The sequence below is a fragment of the Salmo trutta genome, chromosome 18 (assembly GCF_901001165.1).
Source record: "Salmo trutta chromosome 18, fSalTru1.1, whole genome shotgun sequence".
Taxonomy (NCBI): Eukaryota; Metazoa; Chordata; class Actinopteri; order Salmoniformes; family Salmonidae; genus Salmo; species Salmo trutta.
This window is the reverse complement of record NC_042974.1, coordinates 41,454,036-41,479,496: the sequence shown is the minus strand read 5'-3', so window position 1 is coordinate 41,479,496 and position 25,461 is coordinate 41,454,036. Positions and strand designations below refer to the sequence as shown.

General features: G+C 42.4%; 1 protein-coding gene across 6 annotated transcripts; it reads left to right on the top strand.

The window, feature by feature from the left end:
* Positions 1 to 155: 155 nt before the first annotated feature.
* LOC115153304 (serine/threonine-protein phosphatase 4 regulatory subunit 3) lies at positions 156 to 25,368 on the top strand. 6 transcript variants are annotated; one of them, XM_029698602.1, is made up of 16 exons: positions 156 to 727; positions 1,762 to 1,817; positions 6,647 to 6,745; positions 7,183 to 7,806; positions 11,176 to 11,253; positions 11,361 to 11,477; positions 12,549 to 12,665; positions 13,944 to 14,075; positions 14,257 to 14,359; positions 22,764 to 22,805; positions 22,897 to 23,055; positions 23,350 to 23,519; positions 23,601 to 23,740; positions 23,952 to 24,099; positions 24,278 to 24,436; positions 24,567 to 25,368. In XM_029698602.1, the coding sequence occupies exons 1-16, from the start codon at positions 586 to 588 to the stop codon at positions 24,663 to 24,665; spliced, it is 2,385 nt and encodes a 794-aa protein (XP_029554462.1). In that variant the 5' UTR covers positions 156 to 585; the 3' UTR covers positions 24,666 to 25,368. The 6 variants fall into 6 exon arrangements, with proteins under 6 accessions (XP_029554462.1, XP_029554463.1, XP_029554460.1 ...); XM_029698603.1 differs by having other exon boundaries at positions 23,952 to 24,100; positions 24,199 to 24,436; positions 24,567 to 24,680; XM_029698600.1 differs by having other exon boundaries at positions 158 to 727; positions 23,952 to 24,100; positions 24,199 to 24,398.
* The last annotated feature ends 93 nt before the right edge of the window (positions 25,369 to 25,461 follow it).

The window sequence follows — 25,461 nt, the reverse complement described above, 5'->3', positions numbered from 1 at the left end:
TTGTTTTAGTTCTACAATATTTAGAGTTGGCATCTTTTATTGAAATCAACAGCATTATTGTATATATATTTTTGCCAAGGACAGACTCTGTAACAGGTCTGTCCGTTTCGATAATGCCCCATGTATTCTAGCACACGGTACCGCGCGGTGAAACACCGCTCCCATTCATTTTCAATGGAAGGAAAGTGGAGAGGGCGGGGGATCTTTTGGCGGCGTGAATGTGGCGTGGGACACACCGGCTTCCGTAGCCCCTCAGCGGAGACCCCGCGGCGGTAACCGTTTGATTGACATAGGGAAGAAAAAGACAAGATCGGATTACAAGATGGCGGTCTCTGGATGATAGTGAAGAGGCCGTCGTAGTTGTGTTTTCAACGGTGAATTGTACAGTTAGCTAGCTAGAAATCTGGCATTCTGCGGGGAAAATAATCATTATCGTAATATGCTCGTGAATTAGCTTTACGGTTTAGCACATTATTGCAAAACATGCGGGTAGAAACAAGTTCGGGGATAAGAAAATAGCTAACCACTAGTTCACTATTTCAAATAGTTGCCTAGCTAACGTTAGCTTTTCCGCTCAAGGTAACCATGTCGGATACTCGGCGGCGTGTGAAAGTATATACGCTGAATGAAGACCGACAGTGGGACGATAGGGGCACAGGGCATGTCTCGTCTACCTTTGTCGAACGACTGAAGGGAATATCATTATTAGTTCGGGCCGAATCCGACGGTGAGTTGTTAGCTAACATCTTATTAGCAGATGGTCAGTTCGTCGAATATGTTTGTTTTGTTCGTAACGCAGCTATCTAGTTGGCTGGTAACATTAACTAACAGGCCGCAAATTCAATAAATCAACATTGCTAACTACTTTGCGAACAATCGGCGACTGTACCTAACGTCAAACCACCAACTGAACTAGCTAGCTAACGTTAGTAGCGTAACGTTACAGTAACTGCTGCCGGTGTGAGTTATTCTAGCCGTCACACTATTGCTAATGCTAGTTGTCTACCGTTAGCTAGCTAATGGTATCTATTTAACGTTAGTTGGCTAACACATTTCAACGTTTACTTGTATTAACGCTAGCTAATGTTATTGGTGTTTTGGCTTGAAGATAAAATGCAAATCAGCAGAACAAATTCCTTTAGGTAGCTCGTTATCTAATTAACGTTAGCTATAAACGAATCAATAAACAGCTATCTAACGTTAACTAGCATTATTTACTCAAACCAGCTTGTTAGCTAACTAACCTAGTTGGATGGCTAGCTAGCAAAGTGTGGTTTAACTGACTTTCTCTGTAATCCTGTTTTCTTTCAATTAATTGTTTATAGCTATTTTGGTACAGTAGCTAGTTAACCCTCGGTACAGTTTAAAAGTACTATATCCAGCAGGTTAACTAACGTTACCTGGTCAGTCAGCTGGTTAGGTAATTAACGTTAACCAGCTAGTAAACTCACTTGGCTTACTCGGTAATAAATAAAGGGACATTTGCTTGCCAGCCAAAAACATACACATTATGTAAGCTAATTTATGGGTAGTTGTCCTTGTTTACATGCACAGTTCATGTCAGTAAAAGTGTGGTGTTCAGGTTTCAGCAGTAAGACTGACAATTAGTTACAACATCCGTATTATTTGAAGAACATGTTCTTTCACACCCATGTGACTTAATTATCCCGTTCTGTATTATAATTTTGCAAACATTTAGGCATCCACTAGTTATTTCAGTAAGGTAGTGGGTAGCTAACTAAATTCCCATTTGTCTTTTAGGCTCACTTCTTCTGGAGTCTAAAATCAGCCCAAATACTGCATATCAGAAACAACAAGTGAGTATTTTGCCTCTATAATGGGTAGGTTAGCGTTTTTTCGTCATTAGTCTTGTTCTGGAGGCAGCTGTGCAGTGGGCACTAGCTGGCACAGCCACAGTAATACAATCTGATTTGAAAGCTAACCTTAACCACACTGCTAACTCTAATGCCTAACCTTGACCAAAAAGCAAATGTTTGCTTTCAGGAATTTTTACAACATAGCAAATTTTGACTTTGCAGCTGACCTAAGGGGAAATCGCTCAGTTCTGCCTCCTGGAAAGCTCATGACAATATGTCAACCTGTCTATAATGGACTGCTGTGTGTACAGTGCCTTCAAAGTATTCATACCGCTTGACTTATTCCAACCTGAATTCAAAAAAGCATTAAGTATATATTTGTCTCACCCATCTACACACAATATTCCATGATGACAAAGTGAAAACATGTTTTTAGAAATATCTAATTTACGGAAGTCAATATACACTGCTCAAAAAAATAAAGGGAACATTAAAATAACACATCCTAGATCTGAATGAATGAAATAATCTTATTAAATACTTTTTTCTTTACATAGTTGAATGTGCTGACAACAAAATCACACACAAATAATCAATGGAAATCCAATTTATCAACCCATGGAGGTCTGGATTTGGAGTCACACTCAAAATTAAAGTGGAAAACCACACTACAGGCTGATCCAACTTTGATGTAATGTCCTTAAAACAAGTCAAAATGAGGCTCAGTAGTGTGTAGCCTCCACGTGCCTGTATGACCTCCCTACCAGGCCCGGGCATGCTCCTGATGAGGTGGCGGATGGTCTCCTGAGGGATCTCCTCCCAGACCTGGACTAAAGCATCCTCCAACTCCTGGACAGTCTGTGGTGCAACGTGGCGTTGGTGGATGGAGCGAGACATGATGTCCCAGATGTGCTCAATTGGATTCAGTTCTGGGGAACGGGCTGGCCAGTCCATAGCATCAATGCCTTCCTCTTGCGGGAACTGCTGACACACTCCAGCCACATGAGGTCGAGCATTGTCTTGCATTAGGAGGAACCCAGGGCCAACCGCACCAGCATATGGTCTCACAAGGGGTCTGAGGATCTCATCTCGGTACCTAATGGCAGTCAGGCTACCTCTGGCGAGCACATGGAGGGCTGTGCGGCCCCCCCCAAAGAAATGCCACCCCACACCGTGACTGACCCACCGCCAAACCGGTCATGCTGGAGGATGTTGCAGGCAGCAGAACGTTCTCCACGGCGTCTCCAGACTCTGTCACATGTGCTCAGTGTGAACCTGCTTTCATCTGTGAAGAGCACAGGGCGCCAGTGGCAAATTTGCCAATCTTGGTGTACTCTGGCAAATGCCAAATGTCCTGCACGGTGTTGGGCTGTAAGCACAACCCCCACCTGTGGACGTCGGGCCCTCATACCACCCTCATGGAGTCTTTTTCTGACCGTTTGAGCAGACACATGCACATTTGTGGCCTACTGGAGGTCATCTTGCAGGGCTCTGGCAGTGCTCCTCCTGCTCCTCCTTGCACAAAGGTGGAGGTAGCGGTCCTGCTGCTGGGTTGTTGCCCTCCTACGGCCTCCTCCACGTCTCCTGATGTACTGGCCTGTATCCTCCATGCTCTGGACACTACGCTGACAGACACAGCAAACCTTCTTGCCACAGCTCGCATTGATGTGCCATCCTGGATGAGCTGCACTACCTGAGCCACTTGTGTGGGTTGTAGACTCCGTCTCATGCTACCACTAGAGTGAAAGCACCGCCAGCATTCAAAAGTGACCAAAACATCAGCCAGGAAGCATAGGAACTGAGAAGTGGTCTGTGGTCCCCACCTGCAGAACCACTCCTTTATTGGGGGTGTCTTGCTAATTGCCTATAATTTCCACCTGTTGTCTATTCCATTTGCACAACAGCATGTGAAATTTATTGTCAATCAGTGTTGCTTCCTAAGTGGACAGTTTGATTTCACAGAAGTGTGATTGACTTGGAGTTACATTGTGTTGTTTAAGTGTAACCTTTATTTTTTTGAGCAGTGTATGTTAGAATCAACTTTGGCAGAAATTACAGATGTGACTGGGTAAATCTCTAAGAGCTTTACCCATCTTGATTGTGCAATATTTGCGGATTATTTTCTAGATTCTTCAAGCTCTGTTACATGGGTTGTTGATCATTGCAAGACAACCATTTTCAAGTCTTGCCATAGATTTTTCAAGCAGATTTAAGTCAACTGTAACTTGGGAACATCCACTGTCTTCTTGGTAAGCAACTCGTGTAGATTTGGCCTATTGTAAGGTGAATTAGTCTCCCAGTGTCTGGTGTAAAGCAGACTGAACAAGGGTTTTCTCTATGATTTTGGCTGTGCTTAGCTGTTTCTTTTTATCCTGAAAAACTCACCAGTCCTTAACTATTATGAGCACACCCATAACATGATTCAGTCACCACTATGCTTGAAAATATGGAGAGTGGTAGTCAGTAATGTGTTCTATTGGATTGCCCCAAACACAAAACTTTAGATTCAAGATAAAAAGTAAATTGCTTAGCTTTTTTTTTTCTGTATTACTTTAGTGTCTTGTTGCAAACAGGATGCATGTTTTGGGATATATTTTTCTGGACCGGGGCGTAGGCCTGATCTTTATTTAATCCCTTTTTAAATTCAGGCTGTAACAAAATGTGGAAAAAGTAAAGGTGTGTGAATACTTTCTGAAGGCACTGTAACTTCAGTGTTTTCTTTGCTCTGTGGGTCCATTTCTAAAAGTTTTAATGTCATGTGCAAAATGACAGTGAAATGCTTTTATTGCAAGCTCCAAACCCAACAATGAGGTAAGCCTAATCCTTATCAATGTAGCGCTAAAAATAAGGTAGAACAAAAACACACAAGAAATAAGCTATATACAGGGTTAGTTCCAATACCATATTTACAATATGTAGGAGTGATAAAGGTAGATATCTATATGGGTTAGTTGACTAGGTATCAGCATGTATGATAAACAGAGGAGCAGCGGTGTAAATTATGATGGTTTGTGTGTAGTCAGTATAAATTTGTGTGTAATCGAGGTCGGCCGATTGATCGGAATGGCTGATTTAATTAGGGCTGATTTTCAAGTTTTCATAACAATCGGCAATCTGCATTTTTGGACACCGATTATGGCCGATTACATTTCACGAGGAGACTGCGTGGCAGGCTGACTACCTGTTATGCGATTGCAGCAAGGAGCCATGGTAAGGTGCTAGCTAGCATTAAACTTATCTTGTAAAAAAAAAATCTTAACATAATCACTAGTTAACTACACATGGTTGATGATATTACTAGTTCATCTAGCTTGTCCTGTGTTGCATATAATCGATGCGGTGCCTGTTAATTTATCATTGAATCATAGCCTACTTCGCCAAACGGGTGATTTAACAAGCGCATTCGCGAAAAAAGCACTGTCGTTGCACCAATGTGTACCTAACCATAAACATCAATGCCTTTCTTAAAATCAATACACAAGTATATATTTTTAAACCTGCATATTTAGTTAACATTGCCTGCTAACATGAATTTCTTTTAACTAGGGAAATTGTCACTTCTCTTGCGTTCTGTGCAAGCAGAGTCTGGATATATGCAGCCGTTTGGGCCACCTGGCTTGTTGCGAACTGTGTGAAGACCATTTCTTCCTAACAAAGACCGTAATTAATTAGCCAGAATTGTACATAATTATGACATAACATTGAAGCTTGTGCAATGTAACAGCAAAATTTAGACTTTGGGATGCCACCCGTTAAATAAAATACGTAACGGTTCCGTATTTCACTAAAAGAATAAACGTTTTGTTTTTGAAATGATAGTTTCTGGATTTGACCATATTAATGACCTAAGGCTTGTATTTCTGTGTGATATTATATTATAATTAAGTCTATGATTTGATATTTGATAGAGCAGTGGTAGGCATCAGCAGGCTCGTAAGCATTCATTCAAACTTTACTGCGTTTCGCAGCAGCTCTTAGCAATGCTTGAAACACAGTGCTGTTTATGACTTCAAACCTATCAACTCCTGAGATTAGGCTGGCAATACTAAAGTACCTATTAGAACATCCAATAGTCAAAGGTCTATGACATACAAATGGTATAGAGAGAAATAGTCCTATAATAACTACAACCTAAAACTTATTACCTGGGAATATTGAAGACTCATGTTAAAAGGAACCACCAGCTTTCATATGTTCTGAGCAAGCTTTTTTACATGGAACATATTGCACTTTTACTTTCTTCTCCAACACTTTGTTTTTGCATTATTTAAACCAAATTGAACATGTTTCATTATTTATTTGAGACTAAATTGATTTTATTGATGTATTATATTAAGTTAAAATAAGTGTTCATTCAGTATTGTTGTAAGTGTCATTACAAATATATATAAAAATTGGCCGATTTAATCGGTACCGGCTTTTTGGGTCCTCCAATCGGTATCGGCGTTGAAAAATCATAATCGGTCGACCTCTAGTGTGTTGAGTCCCAATAGTGTACACAGAGACAGTGCAAAAATGCACGGGTCAACTCATTCTGTGTAGCCATTTTGTTAGCAATTTAGCAGTCTTATGGCTTGGGGATCGAAGCGGTTCAGGAGCCTGTTGGTGTCGGACTTATTGCACCAGTACCGCTTGCCGTGTGGAAGCAGAGAGTAGTCTATGGCTCGGCCCTATGTATCTAAAGAATTCTGCAAGTGTACAGTTGCAGTTAATTTGACACAAATGTTTTTTTTTTTTTCCCACATTGTTATGCAAAGACTAGATTTACAAATCTCATGTTATGAAAATGTTTTTTTCAACTTGATCATGAATGTTTTTTCCCCTCTCAGGACACCCTGATTGTGTGGTCGGAAGCAGAGAACTATGATTTGGCCCTGAGTTTTCAGGAAAAAGCTGGCTGCGATGAAATCTGGGAAAAGATATGTCAGGTATAGTACCGTGTTTATACAGGTTTGTAAGTCAGTGTAAGGTTTATGATACACTACTATGCTGTTTAGTTTTTTTATGGCACCAGAAAGCACACTTTGAACTACATAAACTACATGTCACTACTGTTGGTGACACATGTACACAAATAAGTTAAATAACATCCTTTTGCAATAGAACATTGTCTGGAGCAACTGATTGTACCGTATTTGCTTGTTATTTGAAGCCCCAATACTATGAATAGCCATGTCTGTGCTTTGGTCACTGCTGCTTCTTTAGGGGGCAGTAAACAAACAAATTATTGTGTCTTACAAAACTTAGCCATTTAATAATTAAGTATAGAATATCATGTTACTGAATTTTCTCCTTAGCGATACGGGACTATAGTCTTTCTCTCAGTAGTTCTTACATGTGGCCCTGTGTCTAATTTCCTCCCCAGGTACAAGGGAAAGACCCTGCGCTGGAGATCACCCAGGACCCCATCGATGAGTCTGAGGAGGAGCGCTTCGAGGAGATGCCAGAGACCAGTCACCTGGTGGAGCTGCCTCCATGCGAGCTGGCCCGGCTGGAGGAGATTGCTGACCTTGTGACCTCTGTCCTGTCCTCGCCCATCCGTCGGGAGAAGCTGGCCTTGGCCCTTATGAGCGAAGGCTACATGAAGAAGCTACTGCAGCTCTTCCAGGTGTGTGAGGACCTCGACAACCGGGAGGGACTTCACCACCTGTATGAGATTGTACGTGGAGTGTTGTTCCTCAACAAGGCAGCTCTATTCGAGGTCATGTTCTCGGACGACTGTATCATGGATGTGGTTGGCTGTCTGGAGTTTGATCCGTCGCTGGTGCAGCCTAAAAAGCACCGGGAGTTCCTCACCAAGACGGCCAAGTTCAAGGAGGTAATCCCCATCACGGACTCAGAGCTGCGGCAGAAGATCCACCAGACGTACCGGGTGCAGTACATCCAGGACATCATCCTGCCCACACCTTCTGTCTTCGAGGAGAACTTCCTTTCCACCCTCACATCCTTTATTTTCTTCAACAAGGTGGAGATAGTCAGCATGCTGCAGGTGAGTTACAGCAAACCGACAGAACCTTCAAAAAATTTTCTCTTCGATTTTGCCGTTCTTGACAAGAAATGGAGTGTAAGCAAATCCGTTTGTGTTGTCTGAACTGCCTCTTCAGCTCTGGTGTTTTCAGTTTAACAGATTACATTTTAGTGTGTTAAGTGACGGTAATAAAGCACAATCACTGAACTTAACTCACTACATATCACAAACTTTCACACCATTGTCAATGTAGATGATAATGTTGTTTTTCTGCTGGTGGTTTTATTTTCCTGTGAAAGTATGAAACATCCCCCCCATCTTCAGATCTGAACATCAATTGTAATCATTACGCGTATGTGATATTCTGCTGTTGTCATCAACCTGGTAAGGATTAACTTTATGAATGTATTTTATTTAACAGTAATAGAATGTCATGAAATGTGATATGTTCATGCCACTTTTGTCTTCAGTATTGTAAATCAATGCTTGTGACATCTCTAAGGATTATATTCTATATCAAACTGTTTGTCTTTGTCTCTATTGTTGAAAGGGTTTGTAGTTGATAGGTTGTCTTCAATTTTAATCAAGGTATCTAATCTGAAATCAACAAGCCCTGACGTTTCTTTGATCTCACATTAACAACAATGTTGTGGTGTGATTTACATTTAAGTTCCCTTGTTGGCACTTCGCAGTATAATTATACAAGTTTAAAAGTTCAAGATGGACTTGGTTAGGGCTGTGACAGTCATGCAATTTTGGATGATGGTTATTTGTCAGTAAAATGACCACGGTCACTGTTTCATAATCGTACAAATGGCAAAGAGAAATAAAACTTTTATATACACTACATGTATGTGGACACCTGCTCATCAAACATCTCATGGCCATTAATATGGAGTTGGTCCCTGCTTTGCTCCTATAACCTCCACTCTTCTGGGAAGGCTTTCCACTAGATGTTGGAACATTGCTGCAGAGACTTGCATTCATTCAGCCACGAGCATTAGTGAGGTCAGACACTGATGTTGGGCAATTAGGCCTGGCTCACAGTCGGCATTCCAATTGATCCCAAAGGTGTTCAATGGGGTTGAGGTCAGGGCTAAGGTCCTGTATGTGAGAGCAAAAACCAAGCCATGAGGTCGAATGAATTGTCCGTAGAGCTCCGAGATAGGATCGTGTTGAGGCACAGATCTGGTCAAGAGTACCAACAAATGTCTGCAGCTTTGAAGCTCGCCAAGAACACAGTGGCCTCCATTCTTAAATGGAAGATGTTTGGAACCACAAAGGCACTTCCTAGAGCTGGCTGCCTGGCCAAACAGCAATCGGGGGACAGGGGCCTTGGTCAGGCAGGTGACCAAGAACCCTATGGTCACTCTGCCAGAGCTCCAGAGTTCCTCTGTGGAGATGGGAGGACCTTCCAGAAGGACAACCATCTCTGCAGCACCCCACCAATCAGGACTTTATGGTAGAGTAGCCAGACGGAAGCCACTCCTCAGTAAAAGGCACATGACAGCCCGCTTGGAGTTTGCCAAAAGGTAGCTAAATGACTCTCACCATGAAAAACGATTATCTAGTCTGATGAAACCAACAGAACTGTTTGACCTGAATGCCAAGCGTCACGTATGGAGGAAACCTGGCACCATCCCTACGGTGAAGCTTGGTGGTGGCAGCCTCATGCTGTGGGGATGTTTTTCAGCGGCAAGGACTGGGAGTTTAGTCAGGATCAAGGAAAAGATGAACTGAGCAACGTACAGAGATCCTTGATGAAAACCTGCTCAAGACCTACTGGGGTGAAGGTCCTGACTAGTTTCCCAGTCATCTTATGTGTATACTGTATTCTATTCTACTGTATCTTAGTCAATGCCCAATCAAATATTTGTCTAAATTCCATAATTGTACTTTTAGATGTGTGTGTATTGTTGTGAATTGTTAGATGCTACTGCACTGTTGGAGCTAGGAACACAAGCATTTTGCTACACCTGCAATAACATCTGCTAAATATGTGTGTATGACCAATAAAATTAGATTTGAAGGATCACCTTCCAACAGGACAACTACCCTAAATACACAGCCAAGACAGCGCAGGAGTAGCTTCGGGACAATTCACAATGTCCTTGAATGGAAGGGGGTCTGAATACTTTCCGAATGCACTGTGTGTGTGTATGTACAGTACTAGTCAAAAGTTTGGACACACCTTCTCATTCAAGGGTTTTTATTACTATTTTCTACATTGTATAATAGTGAAGACATCAAAACTATGAAATAACACATGGAGTCATGTAGTAACCAAAGTGTTAAACAAATCAAAATATATTTGAGATTATTTGAAGTAGTCACCTTTTTGCCTTGAGGACACACACTTTGCATTCTCTCAACCAGCGTCATGAGGTAGTCACAATTAACAATTGTGCCTTGTTAATTTGAGGAATTTCTTTCCATCTTAATGCGTTTCGAACAATCGGTTGTGTTGTGACAAGGTAGGGGTGGTACGCAGAAGATAGCCCTATTTGGTAAAAGACCGAGTCCATATAATGCAAGAACAGCTCAAATAAGCAAAGAGAAACCACAGTCCATTACTTTAAGACATGAAGGTCAGTCAATACAGAACATTTCAAGAACTTTGAAAGTTTCTTCAAGTGCATTCGCAAAAACCATCAAGCGCTATGATGAAACTGGCTCTCATGAGGACCGCCACAAGAAAGGAAGACCCGGAGTTACTTCTGCTGCAGAAGATAGGTTCATTAGAGTTTACTGCACCTCAGAAATTGCATCCCAAATAAATGCTTCACGGAGTTCAAGTAACAGACACATCTCAACATCAACTGTTCAGAGGAGACAGCGTAAATCAGGCCTTCATGGTCGAATTGCTGCAATGAAACCACTACTAAAGGACACCAACAATAAGAGTCTTGCTTGGACCAAGAAACACGAGCAATGGACATTAGATCGGTGGAATTCTGTTCTTTGCTCCGATTAGTCCAAATTTGAGATTTTTGGTTCCTCTTAACCCATGTCTTTGGGAGACGCATAGTAGGTGAACGGATGATCTCCGCATGTGAGGTTCCGTGAAGCATGGAGGAGGTGATGCTGTCAGTAGCTTCGGGACAGGGTCCTGAGTCCATGTTACCACGGAGACGGTCTCAACCATGTTGGCTGCAGCCATCTTCAGTCAGCTGTTTGTTCCACAACACTTCTTAAACTGGCAATTTGTCTCCTTTCGTCTCTCCTTTCACATCGAACCACCAATATAAAACATGCTTACTTTTACTGCTTTTGGCTAAGGTTTGTCGACTTCATAATGAAGTACGTAAAGTCCTGGTGCTTTTTCAACATGACCACAAACTGCGATTCAGTATGTTTTTGTAAACTTTTTATCCCTGCCTTGCACTACAGGAGGATGAGAAGTTCCTAACTGAAGTCTTTGCACAGCTAACGGATGAAGCAACAGAAGACGGTAAAAGGCGGGAACTAGTAAGTTGAATGATCAACTCGCTTAATTAAAAGCATGCACATACTAAGCTTTAATGCCATGAAGGTTTCAGTGACATACTGTCCTCTGTTTTCCTTCCTCTTCACAGGTGAACTTTTTCAAAGAATTTTGTGCTTTTTCACAAACCTTGCAACCGCAAAATAGAGATGCTTTCTTCAAGACTCTGGCGAATCTAGGCATTCTTCCTGCTCTTGAAATAGTCATGGTATGAATGGTTTTACTATTGTATGCATGTGCATATTAAATGTCAAACAGTTTTTGCATATTTTCCTTGACATTTTGTATGCGTTTTGATGTGGCAAAGTTCTCTTGATCCCTTGAATGTGAAATGCCATCTCAACTTCAAGGGCTGCATCTTGGAAGCACGTCAAAATAAGTTAATTCATTTAAATGTAACAGTATGTCTCTTAACCCTGAATTTAAAGGTATTAAGTCAGTCCAGATTGCACTAGGCTCCTGAGCCCCTAAAGCAGGGGTGTCAAACTCATTCCAATTAAGACTTAGACAACCAAGTGAGGGGAGTTACTTCATAACAGAGGTGGAAAAAGTACTCAATTGTCATACTTGAGTAAAAGTAAAGATACCTTAATATAAAATGACTCAAGTAAAAGTAACACAGTAAAATATGTTTAGGCTTTTACTCAAGTAGTATCTGATTTTCAATGTACAGTGGTGGAAAAAGTACTCAATTGTCATAGTGAAGGAAAAGTACAAGTAAATGCTATCCATCAAATTCCTTATATTTAGCAAACCAGACAGCACAATTTCCTTTACTTTTTTTGACAGCCAGGGGCACACTCAAACACTCAGACATAATTTACAAATGAATTATTTGTGTTTAGTGAGTCAACCAGATCAGAGGCAGTAGGGATGACCAGGGATGTTCTCTTGATAAGTGTTTGAATTGGACCTTTTTCCTTATACTGCTAAGCATTCAAATTGTAATTAGTACTTTTGGGTGTCAGGGGAAATGAATGGAGTAAAAAGTACATAATTTTCTTTAGGAATGTAGTGAAGTAAAAGTAGTCAAATATAAAGTACCGATACCCCCAAAAACGACTTAAATACTTTAAAGTACTACTTAAGTACTTTACACCACTGCTTAATAATCATTGACCTTAATTCATCAATCAAGTCCAAGGGAGGAGTGAAAACCCGCAGACACTGCCCCCAGTGGAATGAGTTTGCCACATGTGCCCTAAAGAAACACATTGATGGTGCTGAATGAGTTATTAGTTTGAGCACACTATCAGTGTGTGTCTCACTGTCTCCACAGGGTATGGACGACCTGCAGGTGAGGGCTGCAGCCACAGATATCTTCTCCTATCTGGTGGAGTTCAGCCCCTCCATGGTCCGGGAGTTTGTTATGCAGGAGCCACAGCAGACTGATGATGTAAGTATAGCATCAACCTTGTCATATAACTAGGTCTACATGACATGTGACACTGGTAGACAAATTTCTCTGCCACATCTAGGTGCCACATGGAGCTGTGACTACTTAAATGTTTCCCCTTAAACCACTCGACTGTTGCTTTAGCAGTACGCTTAGGGTCATTGTCCTGCTGGAAGGTGAACCTCCGTCCTAGTCTCAAATCTCTTGAAGACTGAAACGGGTTTCCCTCAAGAATTTCCCGCCAGTCCCTGCCGATGGAAAAACATCCCCACAGCATGATGCTGCCAGCACCATGCTTCACTGTGGGGATGGTGTTCTCGGGGTGATGAGAGGTGTTGGGTTTGTGCCAGACATGGCGTTTTCCTTGATGGCCAAAAAGTTACATTTTAGTCTCATCTGACCAGAGTACCTTCCTCCATGTGTTTGGGGAGTTTCCCACATGTCTTTTGGCGAACACCAAACATGTTTGCTTATTTTTTTTCTGGCCACTCTGTCGTAAAGCCCAGCTCTGTGGAGTGTAGGGCTTAAAGTGGTCCTATGGACAGATACTCCAATCTCCGCTGTGGAGCTTTGCAGCTCCTTCAGGGTTATCTTTGGTCTCTTTGTTGCCTCTCTGATTAATGCCCTCCTTGCCTGGTCCGTGAGTTTTGGTGGGTGGCCCTCCCTCGACAGGTTTGTTGTGGTGCCCTGTTCTTTCCATTTTTTTAATAATGGATTTAATGGTGCTCGTGCTTCTCTACAACTTGTTTGGAGAGCTCCTTGGTCTTCATAGTGCCGCTTGCTTGGTGGTGCCCCTTGGTTAGTGGTGTTGCAGACTCTGCGGCCTTTCAGAACAGATGTGTATATATACTGAAATCATGTGACAGGTTATGTGACACTTAGATTGCACACAGGTGGACTTTATTTAACTAATTATGTGACTTCTGAATGTAATTGGTTGCACCAGATCTTATCTAGGGGCTTCATAGCAAAGGGGGTGATGCACACACCACTTTTCGGTTTGACATTTTTTTGAATTTCTTTGAAACAAGTTATTTTTTTCACTTCACTAATTTGGACTATGTTGTGTATGTCCATTAAATGAAATCCATATAAAAATCAATTTAAATTACAGGTTGTAGTGCAACAAAATAGGAAGAAGGCCAAGGGGGTGAATACTTTTGCAAGGCACTGTAAAATGCTCATTGAACTGTTCCTCTTTTTCAGTGATTAGATGTTTAGGATGTTCAAGGTTTTCTGTAGGTGTTGCCGCTCAATGTTCCTCGCTTTGTGCATTAGGATGTGTTGCTGATCAACGTGGTGATAAAGCAGATGATCTGTGACTCGGACCCTGAGTTGGGGGGTGCTGTGCAGCTTATGGGGCTTCTACGCACATTGATCGACCCAGAGAACATGCTGGCCCCCACCAATGTAAGACCCTGTCCGATCTCACTCACTCACTCACTCACTCACTCACAGTTCTGTCATAACACTGGGTGTAATGATTATTGTACAAGAATACAGAATTATACCAAACTTTCATACATTTTAAAGAACTCTGCAATATGTCAGCATCACTGTCTAATCTACTTCTTACTTTGAATCCCATTAGAAAACAGAGAAGACTGAGTTCCTCAGCTTCTTCTACAAGTACTGCATGCAGGTCCTCACAGTCCCTCTATTGGCCAGCACTGTAGATGAGAAGAACTGTAAAGGTGAGCGGGGGGACCCTTTGATCTAAATGGATGTATGCATTGTGTGTATGGTCTCATGTTGTGCTTGAATGGGTGTGTTTAGGTCCAGCTGTATGTGTATATGCATGGCTTTATGTTGGACAGTATAATGGCGCCGGATGGGCCCCTGACCAGTTGTTTTTTTTTAGCTTTGTTTGCGCTGATCCTAACTTGTTTTCATACCTAATATTTGGCCATTTCATATGACCGAAAAGAGCTTCTGGACATGAAAACAACGATTACTAACCTTGATTTGGATGAGGACTTCTATTTCAACCAATCGGTTGTGAAGGACATAACGCTCATCACAGACCAGGCCCAAATCCCCATAACTCGGAGGAGGTGGAAGCAGAGACTATAGAGGTCGGCGTTCGGGATATCTAACCTGACTGCGACGGCGAGTGGACAAGTCGCCATTACCCTCCGTTCTATTGACAAATGTGCAATCATTGGAAAATAAACTGGATGAGTGCGGTTCAAGACTATTCTATCAGCATGATCTGAAGAACTGTGATATGCTATGTTTCACCGAGTCGTGGCTGAACAAGGACATGGAAAATATAAATCGAGCTGGTTTTTCTTTTCATTGGCAGGACAAAACGGCTGCATCCGCTAAGCTGAGGAGAGGGGGTGTATGTCTCTTTGTCAACAAGTTGGTCCCCGATCTCTAATATTAAGGAAGTCTTGAGGTTCTGCTCGCCTGAGTTAGAATAGCTCATGATAAACTGTAGACCCCACTATTTACCAAGAGTTTTACTATATTATTCATAGCTGTCTATTTACTACCACAAACTGATGCTGGCAAGAACACCGCACTCAACGAGATGTGTAGCACCATAAGCAAAAAAGACAACACAAAAAATTCTCGCCCAGATGCGACGCTCCTAGTAGTTTTAATGCAGAGAAACTGAAATTAGTTTTACCTCATTCCTACCAGCATGTCTCCTGTGCAACTAGAGGCAAAAAAAAACTCTACATCACCTCTACTCTACACAAAGAAAACTCTCCCTTGCCCTCCATTTGGCAAATCTGACCATAACTCCATCCTCTAAATTCCTGCTTACAAGCAAAAACTCAAACAGGAAGTACCAGTGATGTGCTCAATATGGAAGTGGTCCGATGAAGCGGGCGCTAAGCTACAGGACTGTTTTGTTAGCACAGATTGGAATATGTTCCGGGATTCATCTGATGGCATTGAGTTGACCACATCAGTCACTGGATTCATTAAGAAGGGCATCGACAATGTAGTCCCCACAGTGACCGTACGTACATGCACTATACAGTACCAGTCAAAAGTTTGGACACCTACTCATTCCAGGGTTTTTCTTAATTTTTTCTTTATTTTTACTATTTTCTACATTGTAGAATAATAATGAAGACAAACTATGAAATAACACAATCATGTAGTAACCAAAAAAGGGTTAAACAAATCCAAATATCATCCATTCACCTACTCTGCGTCTCACAAAGACACGGCAGTTGGAACCAAAAATCTCAAATTTGGACTCATCAGACCAATGGACAGATTTCCACCGGTCTAATGTCCATTGCTCCTGTTTCTTGGCCCAATCAAGTCTCTTCTTATTGCTATCCTTTTAGTGTTTTTTTGTTGTTGCAGCAATTAGAACATGAAGGCCTGATTCACGCAGTCTCCTCTGAACAGTTGATGTTGAGATGTGTCTGTTACTTGAACTCTGAAGCATTTATTTGGGATGCAATTTCAGAAGCTGCGAACTCTAATGAACCTATCCTCTGCAGCAGAGGTAACTCTGTCTTCCTTTCCTGTGGCGGTCCTCATTAGAGCCAGTTTCATCATGGCGCGTGATGGTTTTTGTGACTGCACTCGAAGAAACTTTCAAAGTTATTGAAATGTTCCGTATTGACTGACCTTCATGTCTTAAAGTAATGGACTGTGGTTTCTCTTTGCTTATTTGAGCTGCTCTTGCCATAATATGGACTTGGTATTTTACCAAATAGGGCTATCTTTTGTATTCTACCCACAACACAACTGATTGGCTCAAATGCATTAAGATGGAAAGAAATTCCTCAAATTAACTTTTAATAAGGCACACCTGTTAGTTGAAATGCATTCCAGGTGACTACCTCATGAAGCTAGTTGAGAGAATGCAAAGAGTTTGCAAAGCTGTCATCAACGCAAAGGGTGGCTACTTGAAGAATATTAAATATAAAACATATTTTGATTTTTAACACTTTTTTTGGTTACTACAATGTTTTCATATGTGTTATTTCATAGTTTTGATGTCTTCACTATTATACAATGTAGAAAACAGTACAAATAAAGAATCACTGGAATGAGTAGGTGTTTAAACTTTTGGCTGGTACTGTATATACAAAAGTATGTGGACACCCCTTCAATTTAATGTATTCAGCTTTTTCAGACACACCGTTGCTGGCAGGTGTATAAAATTGAGCACACCGCCATGCAATCTCCATAGACAAACATTGGCAGTAGAATGGCCTCTATCAACGTGTCACCGTCATAGGATGCCTCCTTTCCAACAAGTCAGTTCGTCAAATTTCTGTTTTGCTAGAGCTGCCCTGGTCTACTGTAAGTGCTGTTTTTGTCAATTGGGAATGTCTAGGAGCGATGACGGCTCAGCCGCGAAGTGGTAGGCCACATAAGTTCACAGAATGGGACCGCTGAGTGCTGTAGCGTGTAAAAATAGCCTGTCCTCGGTTGCAACACTGACTACAGAGTTCCAAACTGCCCCTGGAAGCAGTGACAGCACAAGAACTGTTCGTCAGGAGCTTCATGAAATTGATTTCCATTGCTGAGCAGGCGCACACAAGCCTAAGATCACCTTGTGCAATGCCGAGTGTAGGCTACAGTGGTGGAAAATAGTTTTCTGGAGTGATGAATCGTGCTTTACCATCTGGCAGTCCGACGGACGAAGCCAGGAGAATGCTGCCTGCCCCAATGCACAATGCCAACTGTGTAAAGTTTGGTGGAGAAATAATGGTCTGGGGCTGTTTTTCATGATTTGGGCTAGGCCCAAATTGTAACAATACAGCATACAATGACATTCTAGACGATACTGTGCTTCCAACATTGTGGCAATAGTTTGGGTAAAGCACTTTCCTGTTTCAGCATGATAATGCCCCCGTTTTCAAAGTGTTGTCCATACAAAAATGGTTTGTCCAGATTGGTGTTGATCTTGACTGGCATGCACAGAGCTCTGACCTCAACCCCATCGAACACCTTTGGGATGAATTGGAATGCTGACTGCAAAGCCAGGCCTTATCGCCCAACATCAGTGCCCAACCTCACTAATGCTCGCTATGGCTGAATGGAAGCAAGTCCCCACAGCAATGTTCCAACATCTAGTGGAAAGCCTTCCCTGAATATTGGAGGCTATTATTGCAGCAAAGGGGGGACCAACTCCATATTAATGCCCATGCTTTTGGAATGACATGTTCGACGTGCAGGTGTCCACATACTTTCGGTCATGTAGTGTATCCAAATAGAAGCCATGGATTACAGGTAACATCCTCACTTAGCTAAAGGCAACAGCTGCCACTTTCACGTAGCGGGACACAAATCCGGAAGCTTATGAATTTCTTTCCCTGCTACACCCTCCGATGAACCATCAAACAGGCAGTGTCAATACAGGACTAAGATCAAATCCTACTACACCGGCTCTGGTAGTCGTCGGATGTGACAGGGTTTGCAAACGATCACAGATTAAATAGGTAAACCCAGCAGCAAGCTGCCCAGTGACGCAAGCCTACCAGACGAGCTAAATGCCTTTTTATGCTTTCTTCGAGGCAAGCAACAGTGAACCGCCACACCGGCGGTCACAAGTCATGATGGCAGTCAAATTCCACGTGACTGTTTAGTCACGGTAATTAGGCTTTTTCAAGCTCTGATGATGCTGATGGTCATTAGTAGTCTACCAAACTTGCTTACTGACTGGTACTCAGCACTCTATTGTCTTGCCAAGTTGAATAAAAAATTAACTCTTGACATTTTAATACAAATGTAATGGAAAATCTAATTAAACACTTCATGAGCGCTCTTGTTGAGTAATATTTCTATAGGCTATGCTATTGCATGAGAACAGAGTTTTGGTGACCTCTATTAAAAAGAGGATCCCATCAGCTTTCTATAGACTTGGCCTACAGAAATGATTTTAAGCACATTGCTTCTCTTTGCAACAGGAGTATATTCTACCTCGCTGGCATGAATATGAACCACGGGAAAAGCGTCCTCCATTCGCTATCTAAGTGCATAGGTGACACCCCCGCCCCTGTTTCGAGACAGGTGCACGATAATGATCCATTCTAAATAAAAACAAATTTCAAACATTTATCTAAATACAAGATTAAATCAAGAACAGTCTATTGGGTGACAATATTAGCCTATCACTTGTGAATGATGCCCAGCTTGTGTGCAGTAAGGCAAGAAACTGCGCCTGCCTTTATTTTGCGACTTTTTCAAATCAGAGTCGCATTCGGAAAGTATTCAGACCCCTTGACTTTTTCCAAATTTTTCTACGCTACAGCCTTACTCTAAAATGGATCAAATACATTTTTTTTTTTACCAATCTACGCACAATACCCCATAATGACAAAGCGGAAACAGGTTCTTAGATATTTTAGCAAAAAAAATAAAAGATACCTTATTTACATAAGTATTCAGACCCTTTACTTTTAGACTTGAAATTGAGCTCAAGTGCATCCTGTTTCCATTGTTCATCCTTGAGATGTTTCTACAACTTGATTGGAGTCCACCTGTGGTAAATTCAATTGATTGGACATTATTTTGAAAGGCACACACCTGTCTATATAAGGTCCAACAGTTGGCAGTGCATGTCACAGCAAAAACCCAAGCCATGAGGTCGAAGGACTTGTCTGTAGAGCTCCAAGACAGGATTGTTTCGAGGCACAGATCTGGGGAAGGGTACCAATTTTTTTTTCGCAGCATTGAAGGTCCCCAAGAACACAGTGGCCTCCATCACTCTTAAATGGATGATGTTTGAAACCACCAAGATTCTTCCTAGAGCTGGCTGCCCGGGCAAACTGAGCAATTGGGGGAGAAGGGCCTTGGTCAGGTAGGTGACCAAGAACCCGATGGTCATCCTGACAGAGCTCCAGAGTTCCTCTGTGGAGATAGGAGAACCTTCCAGAAGGACAACCATCACTCCAACAATCAAGCCTTTGTGGTAGTGTGGCCAGACGGAAGCCACTCCTCAGTAAAAGGCACGTCAGCCCGCTTGGAGTTTGCCAAAAGGCACCTAAAGGATTCTCAGACTGTGCGAAACAAGATTCTCTGGTCTGATGAAACCAAGATTGAACTCTATGGCCCTAATGGCAAGTGTCACATCTGGAGGAAACCTGGCACCATCCCTATGGTGAAGCATGGTGGTGACAGCATCATTATGTGGGGATGATTTTCAGTGGCAAGAACTGGGAGACTAGTCAGGATTGAAGCAAAGATGAACAGAGCAAAGTACAGAAAGATCCTTGATAACCTGCTCCAGAGCACTCAGGACTTCAGACTGGGGCGAAGGTTCACCTTCCAACAGGACAACGACCCTAAGCACACAGCCAAGACAGCACAGGAGTGGCTTCCGGACAAGTCTCTGAATGGCCCAGCCAGAGGCCGGACTTGAACCCGATCAAACATCTCTGGAGAGACCTGAAAATAACTGTGCAGCAACGCTCCCCATCCAACCTGACAGAGCTTGAGAAGAATGGGAGGAACTCCCCAAATACAGGTGTGCCAAGCTTGTAGCATCATACCCAAGAAGACATGAGGCTGTAATCGCTGCCATAGGTGCTTCAACAAAGTACTGGGTAAACGGTCTGAATACTAATGTAAATGTGATATTTATTTTTATGTGCAACGGTTTCAAAAAATGTTTTTTGCTTTGTCATTATGGGGTAATGGGTGGATCTTGAGGGATAAAAAAAAAGAAGTCTAATGTAACAAAAGTCAAGGGGTCTGAATACTTCCCAACTGCACTGTATGTTTTTGTTAAGGTTTGTATCACAACCTAAGTGGCCAAATAACTTCTTAAAATTAAGCACATGAATCCGCTTTACTACGGGTGTAGAGCCTAACTGGTATACATACACAGAGCATGGGTTTCAAGTCTTGGAAAGATAATTTTCACTATCAAAATGCACCTTTTTATAATCAAAGCGTTACATGGATAATCGCAATTGTGGTCACCTTTTGAGAAGTGTTTTCCCGCTAATTGATTGCATTTTGGAATATTCTGCGCTTATACTGCTGTGTGCTCATTGCTGCACTTATAATGTGAAGAAATAGCCTAATAGTTTCTCAACATTTTAAGCTAAATGTTCTGAGCTGTTGCGTCAGCCTCTTTGCTTAAAGGTTTTTTTTATGCTTGTGGTTGTATCAATTTGGGATCTATCGCATCCCACAACTGTCCCAGATTGTTTGTAATATTTATTTCTGGCATGGAATAGGTCAACTTTTGTACTATGGGGGTTAGTAGATTGACATAGGCTAGTGCTTTTGCTGTTCGTTAGGCCTACTCATCTTGTTGGCTGATGAAAAGTAAATGTGGACAATTCTTCCAATATCTTCAATATGCGACTCCGAATTGGATAAGGATGCGTATGGTTGCGTCCCCAATGTGTCTGTCTTCACTTGAGGCCTGTGAGAATGACCGAATTGCGTGACAGGCATTGGCCAGTAAGAAATGAGCTTTCTGAGGGAGCTGAATACGTGCTTCGGAGCATGCAGCCAGGAGAAGGGTATTCTAATTCATTATTATATTTAGCCCAAGGGCACAACAGCCACTAGCCACAAAATGCATGGATTTTTTTTAGGGGGCATTACCGCCACACAAAGGGGATGCAGCCGGGAAATTCGAGGCATTATCAAGTGCTTGTCAAATTGGGAATGAGACTAATGAAGTGTGTGCAGCAGAGCTCTTGCCTTTCATGCAACTTTTTTCAAATCATCACCAGTCGCATCATGCAGCCATAGAATTTATTAAAAATCAAAACATATAGCCCAAAGTTTGCATCACAACTAAAGTTATATTAGTAACTCTAAATTAAGCATATAGAAGGACCTGTTTCTTTGTTAACCGCTTTATTGAGCAATGTTCAATTGTTTTCTTCATACTACAAAATAATGCCACAGAATTCTAACCAAATATTGTCTGCTAAATGATTTAGTGTAGCCCACAGCTATTCTGTTCTTCTGAAAGACTACATTTTCTTCATATGTTTCTTTTGACCTGTCTAAAATAATGGATTTATTAGACTTTTTAAAATGTAGACGTTCCAAATGTCGTCATCAGTGGTTTGTAGGCTATGTGTGGAAGCCAGGAGATGCTAAATGTGTTTGTCAATTTAACAGTCAATTACCGTGAGACCTGCAGTTATTTGCTTGACAATCACCGGCTGACTACATTTCATGACCGCCACAGCCCTAGGTAGGCCTGATCACTGATGACGATGAGATGTCAGTGGTGCCAAGACAACAACCTCTCCCTCAACGTCAGCGAGACAAGGGCGCTGATCGTGGACTACAGGAAAAGTGGAGACGGTCGAGAGCTTCACGTTCCTCGGTGTCCACATCACTAAGGACCTATCATGGTCCAAACACACCAACACAGTCATGAAGAGGGCACGACCACGCCTCTTTCCCCTCAGGAGGCTGAAAAGATTTGGCATGGGCCCTCAGATCCTCAAAAAGTTCAGCTGCACCATTGAAAGCATCTGGTACTGCTTGGTATGGCAAATGCTTGGCATACAACACTGGGGCCCAGCTCCCTGCCATCCAGGACCTCTAAACCAGGTGGTGTCAGAGGAAGGCCCTAAAAGTTGTAAGACTCCAGCTACCCATGTGACTGTTCTCTCTGCTACCGCGCGGCAAGTGGTACCGGAGCGCCAAGTCTGGGACCAAAAGGCTCCTGATTGGCTTCTAACCCAAAGCCATACGACTGCTGAACAGTTAAACGGCTACCCGGTCATTCTGCTTTTCACCCTCCTACCTACATGTACATAGTACTTCAAACAATCACCTAACTAAACCTACATGTACATATTACTTCAATCATTCTCCCCAACTACTTCATATCCTAGTACACTGACTTGGTACCAGTACTCCTTGTATATAGCCTGTATATATCCTCGTTATTGTTATTTTATTGTGTTACTATTTATTTTATGTCTTTGTTAGTTTTATTTTTAACTGCATTGTTGAGAAAGGGTTTGTAAGTAAGCATTTCACAGTAAAGCCTTCACTTGCTGTATTTGGCGCATGTGACAAATACAATTCTATTCGATTTCGACAGGCCATGATGTCTTTGTTGAGATCTGTGTTGTGTTAGACTTGTGCATTTGTAAGACTGACATTCATTGCCTTTACTGTGTCTTCCAGATCTGCAAGAGGGGTCCACCAAGATCAACCCAGTGTGTCCTGGTATGTAATCATACATTGATACTCCCAATCATAATTCTCATTTATAAAAGTGTCTCTTTCCCTATTGTAAATGCATGTTTGTGTCTTTCAGATCATTTCCAGACAGCCCAACTCCTGGCTTTGATACTGGAGCTGCTGACATTCTGTGTAGAGCACCACACGTACCACATAAAGACCTACATTATGAACAAGGACCTGCTGCGACGAGTTCTGGTGCTAATGAACTCTAAACACACCTTCCTTGCGCTGTGTGAGTCACTGGGAAACACTACGGAGGGGATATGGGTGTTAGAATAGGGGGAGCACCAAGTATTGACAAACATTCTGTATGTCAGTAGACTGAATTTGTTTATTCATAATTTAATGATTTGATGAAGCACATCACGATAAAACCCAAACGTTTGGACCCTTGGCTCCTGGGTGGAGCCTAATCATTGATATAACTTAAATGTATAGCTTGTGGTGTAAGTCGTTGCAATATGGAGTTTCCTCAACTCCTTTTTTCAAGGTGTTGATTGTACTGATTTGTTATGTCTTTTAACAGGTGCTCTGCGCTTCATGAGGAGGATAATTGGGCAGAAGGATGAGTACTACAACCGCTACATTGTCAAAGGGAACCTGTTTGAGCCAGTCATCAACACTCTGCTGGACAATGGAACTAGATACAACCTCCTAAACTCAGCCATCATTGAACTCTTTGAGTTCATCAAAGTGGTATGCCCATATTCACCTTTTAACATGTCTGTTTACCATTTTACCACACGTATACACCCTAATATCTATCTATCTCTATAGGAGGATATCAAGTCCCTCATAGCACACATTATAGACAACTACTACAAAGCACTTGAATCCATTGAATACGTCCAGACTTTTAAGGGCTTGAAGGGCAGATATGAGCAGGAGAAGGACCGACAGACTCTGAGACTCAACAGGTAAGGCATAATCTCCCACAGACATGGACAACTAGAATAGAGTGGAGAAGTTGATTTGTGGTTTGTTTCAGCCAAAGAGGATAGCATATAATTTAATAGTAGTTTGTGTTGAGCAAAGTAACTTCAGCAGTGTTGCATTGTTGAGTGACTTAAAACATTTTATCGGTTATTTACCTAAAGCCTGTTAAAAGTAGTCGTGATGTTATTCAAGCAGATATCGTAGGGATGCCCGAACGCTGGACGAGGATGAGGAAATGTGGTTCAATGAAGATGAAGATGATGATGGAGAGGCTATTGAGAAAAGCAGGCCTGAGGAAGAGTTCCCAGAGAGCTATGGAAAGTATATGGAAGCAAAAAAAGGTAAGTGCCTCCACTCTGCTCAGTGTGTGCGTGTGTGTGTTCAACCCCACAACTTGTGGAATGGTATGTTCACCCTATGTATTTCCATCTCTTTGCAGTTAAAGAGAGTGACAACAAAGAGAGCTTCCCAAAGCGGACCCCAACTGGCAGCTTTAAGTTTACCTTCTCTTATTCTGCAGGGGCTGCCAATGGAACCAACGGTGCCAACTGCAAGCCAGCCACCTCGCCCACCTCTGCCGCCAGTCCCAACGGCTCCCCAGCCAAGTCGGCAGCGCCACCCGCCACCCCGGTAGTCAAGGTGAGCTTTCCCTGTCAACTGCCATTCTAGTTGCCAAGGTGAGCCATATCCTTTCTACCTGTCAATCTGTAGTAAAATGCCCCATCTGCCTGCCACCCCAGTAGTCAAAATTATCCAAACCTCAGGGTTTAGTCACTTGAGTTCTGTGACCTGTGTTCTTGTTGACAGACTGCGATGGTCGGCCTTGTAGACTACCCTGACGATGAAGACGAGGAGGACGAAGATGAAGAGCAGTCCCCACGGAAACGGCCCCGTCTGGGCTCATAAGCCAGTGAAGTCCCCTGGTCTTGGTCCGCTGTGCCACTGTCACAGTCCACTGGACAGAGACCACTCCCGCCATCCTACCCTCCCAGCCTGCTCCTACGCCCCCCTACCTGGCCTGTGGACCAGAGAGGTTGATCAGTGCCAAGGTTTCCCTGATGCTCCGGCAGGGACGCAGCACTTCACGCAAACCTCAGCCGCTCTACAAAAGGGGGAGCAGAGGCTAACGGGAGAGCCAGTCAGGCTAGCAGGACTAGCCGCTTAGTAATGGAAGCTTGATTGGCTGACCCCATAGAACTGTTAATTTGGGTTGGGTGGAGAGAACTAGGCAAAATGAGGGTTAACAAAAAAAAACTAACCAACAGAAAACAAAGTTGCTTAGTTCCGAGGAGCAGGACTCAACAGTCGAAGCTGGGGCTGCTTTGCCGAGGCTCACACACACCTACATCAGCCAGGAGTCTTGTATTCATGAGTTTATTAAAAGTACTGTACAGTTATTTTTCTTTTTAATAATTTGCCCCTTAAGTGATTTTAAAAGGATAGAGCTATACCTGCCAGTGTATTGCTTTTGCACAAATGGTGGGATCACTGTTCACCCTTTTAATTCAATTATTTGATTCATTGTATAAAGCAAGAGTTGCAATGCTGGTTTTAAAATAACATGTATTAAACGGCAGTAAAGTCATTTTTGCAGCCCACTGAGAATGTCTAAAGTCTGTGTGTATTCAGTGGCTTTGACTTCCTGTGGCTCCCAGAGGTGTCTTTGTTAAGAGAAGTCATTTTTTCAGCAGATATGTGTATC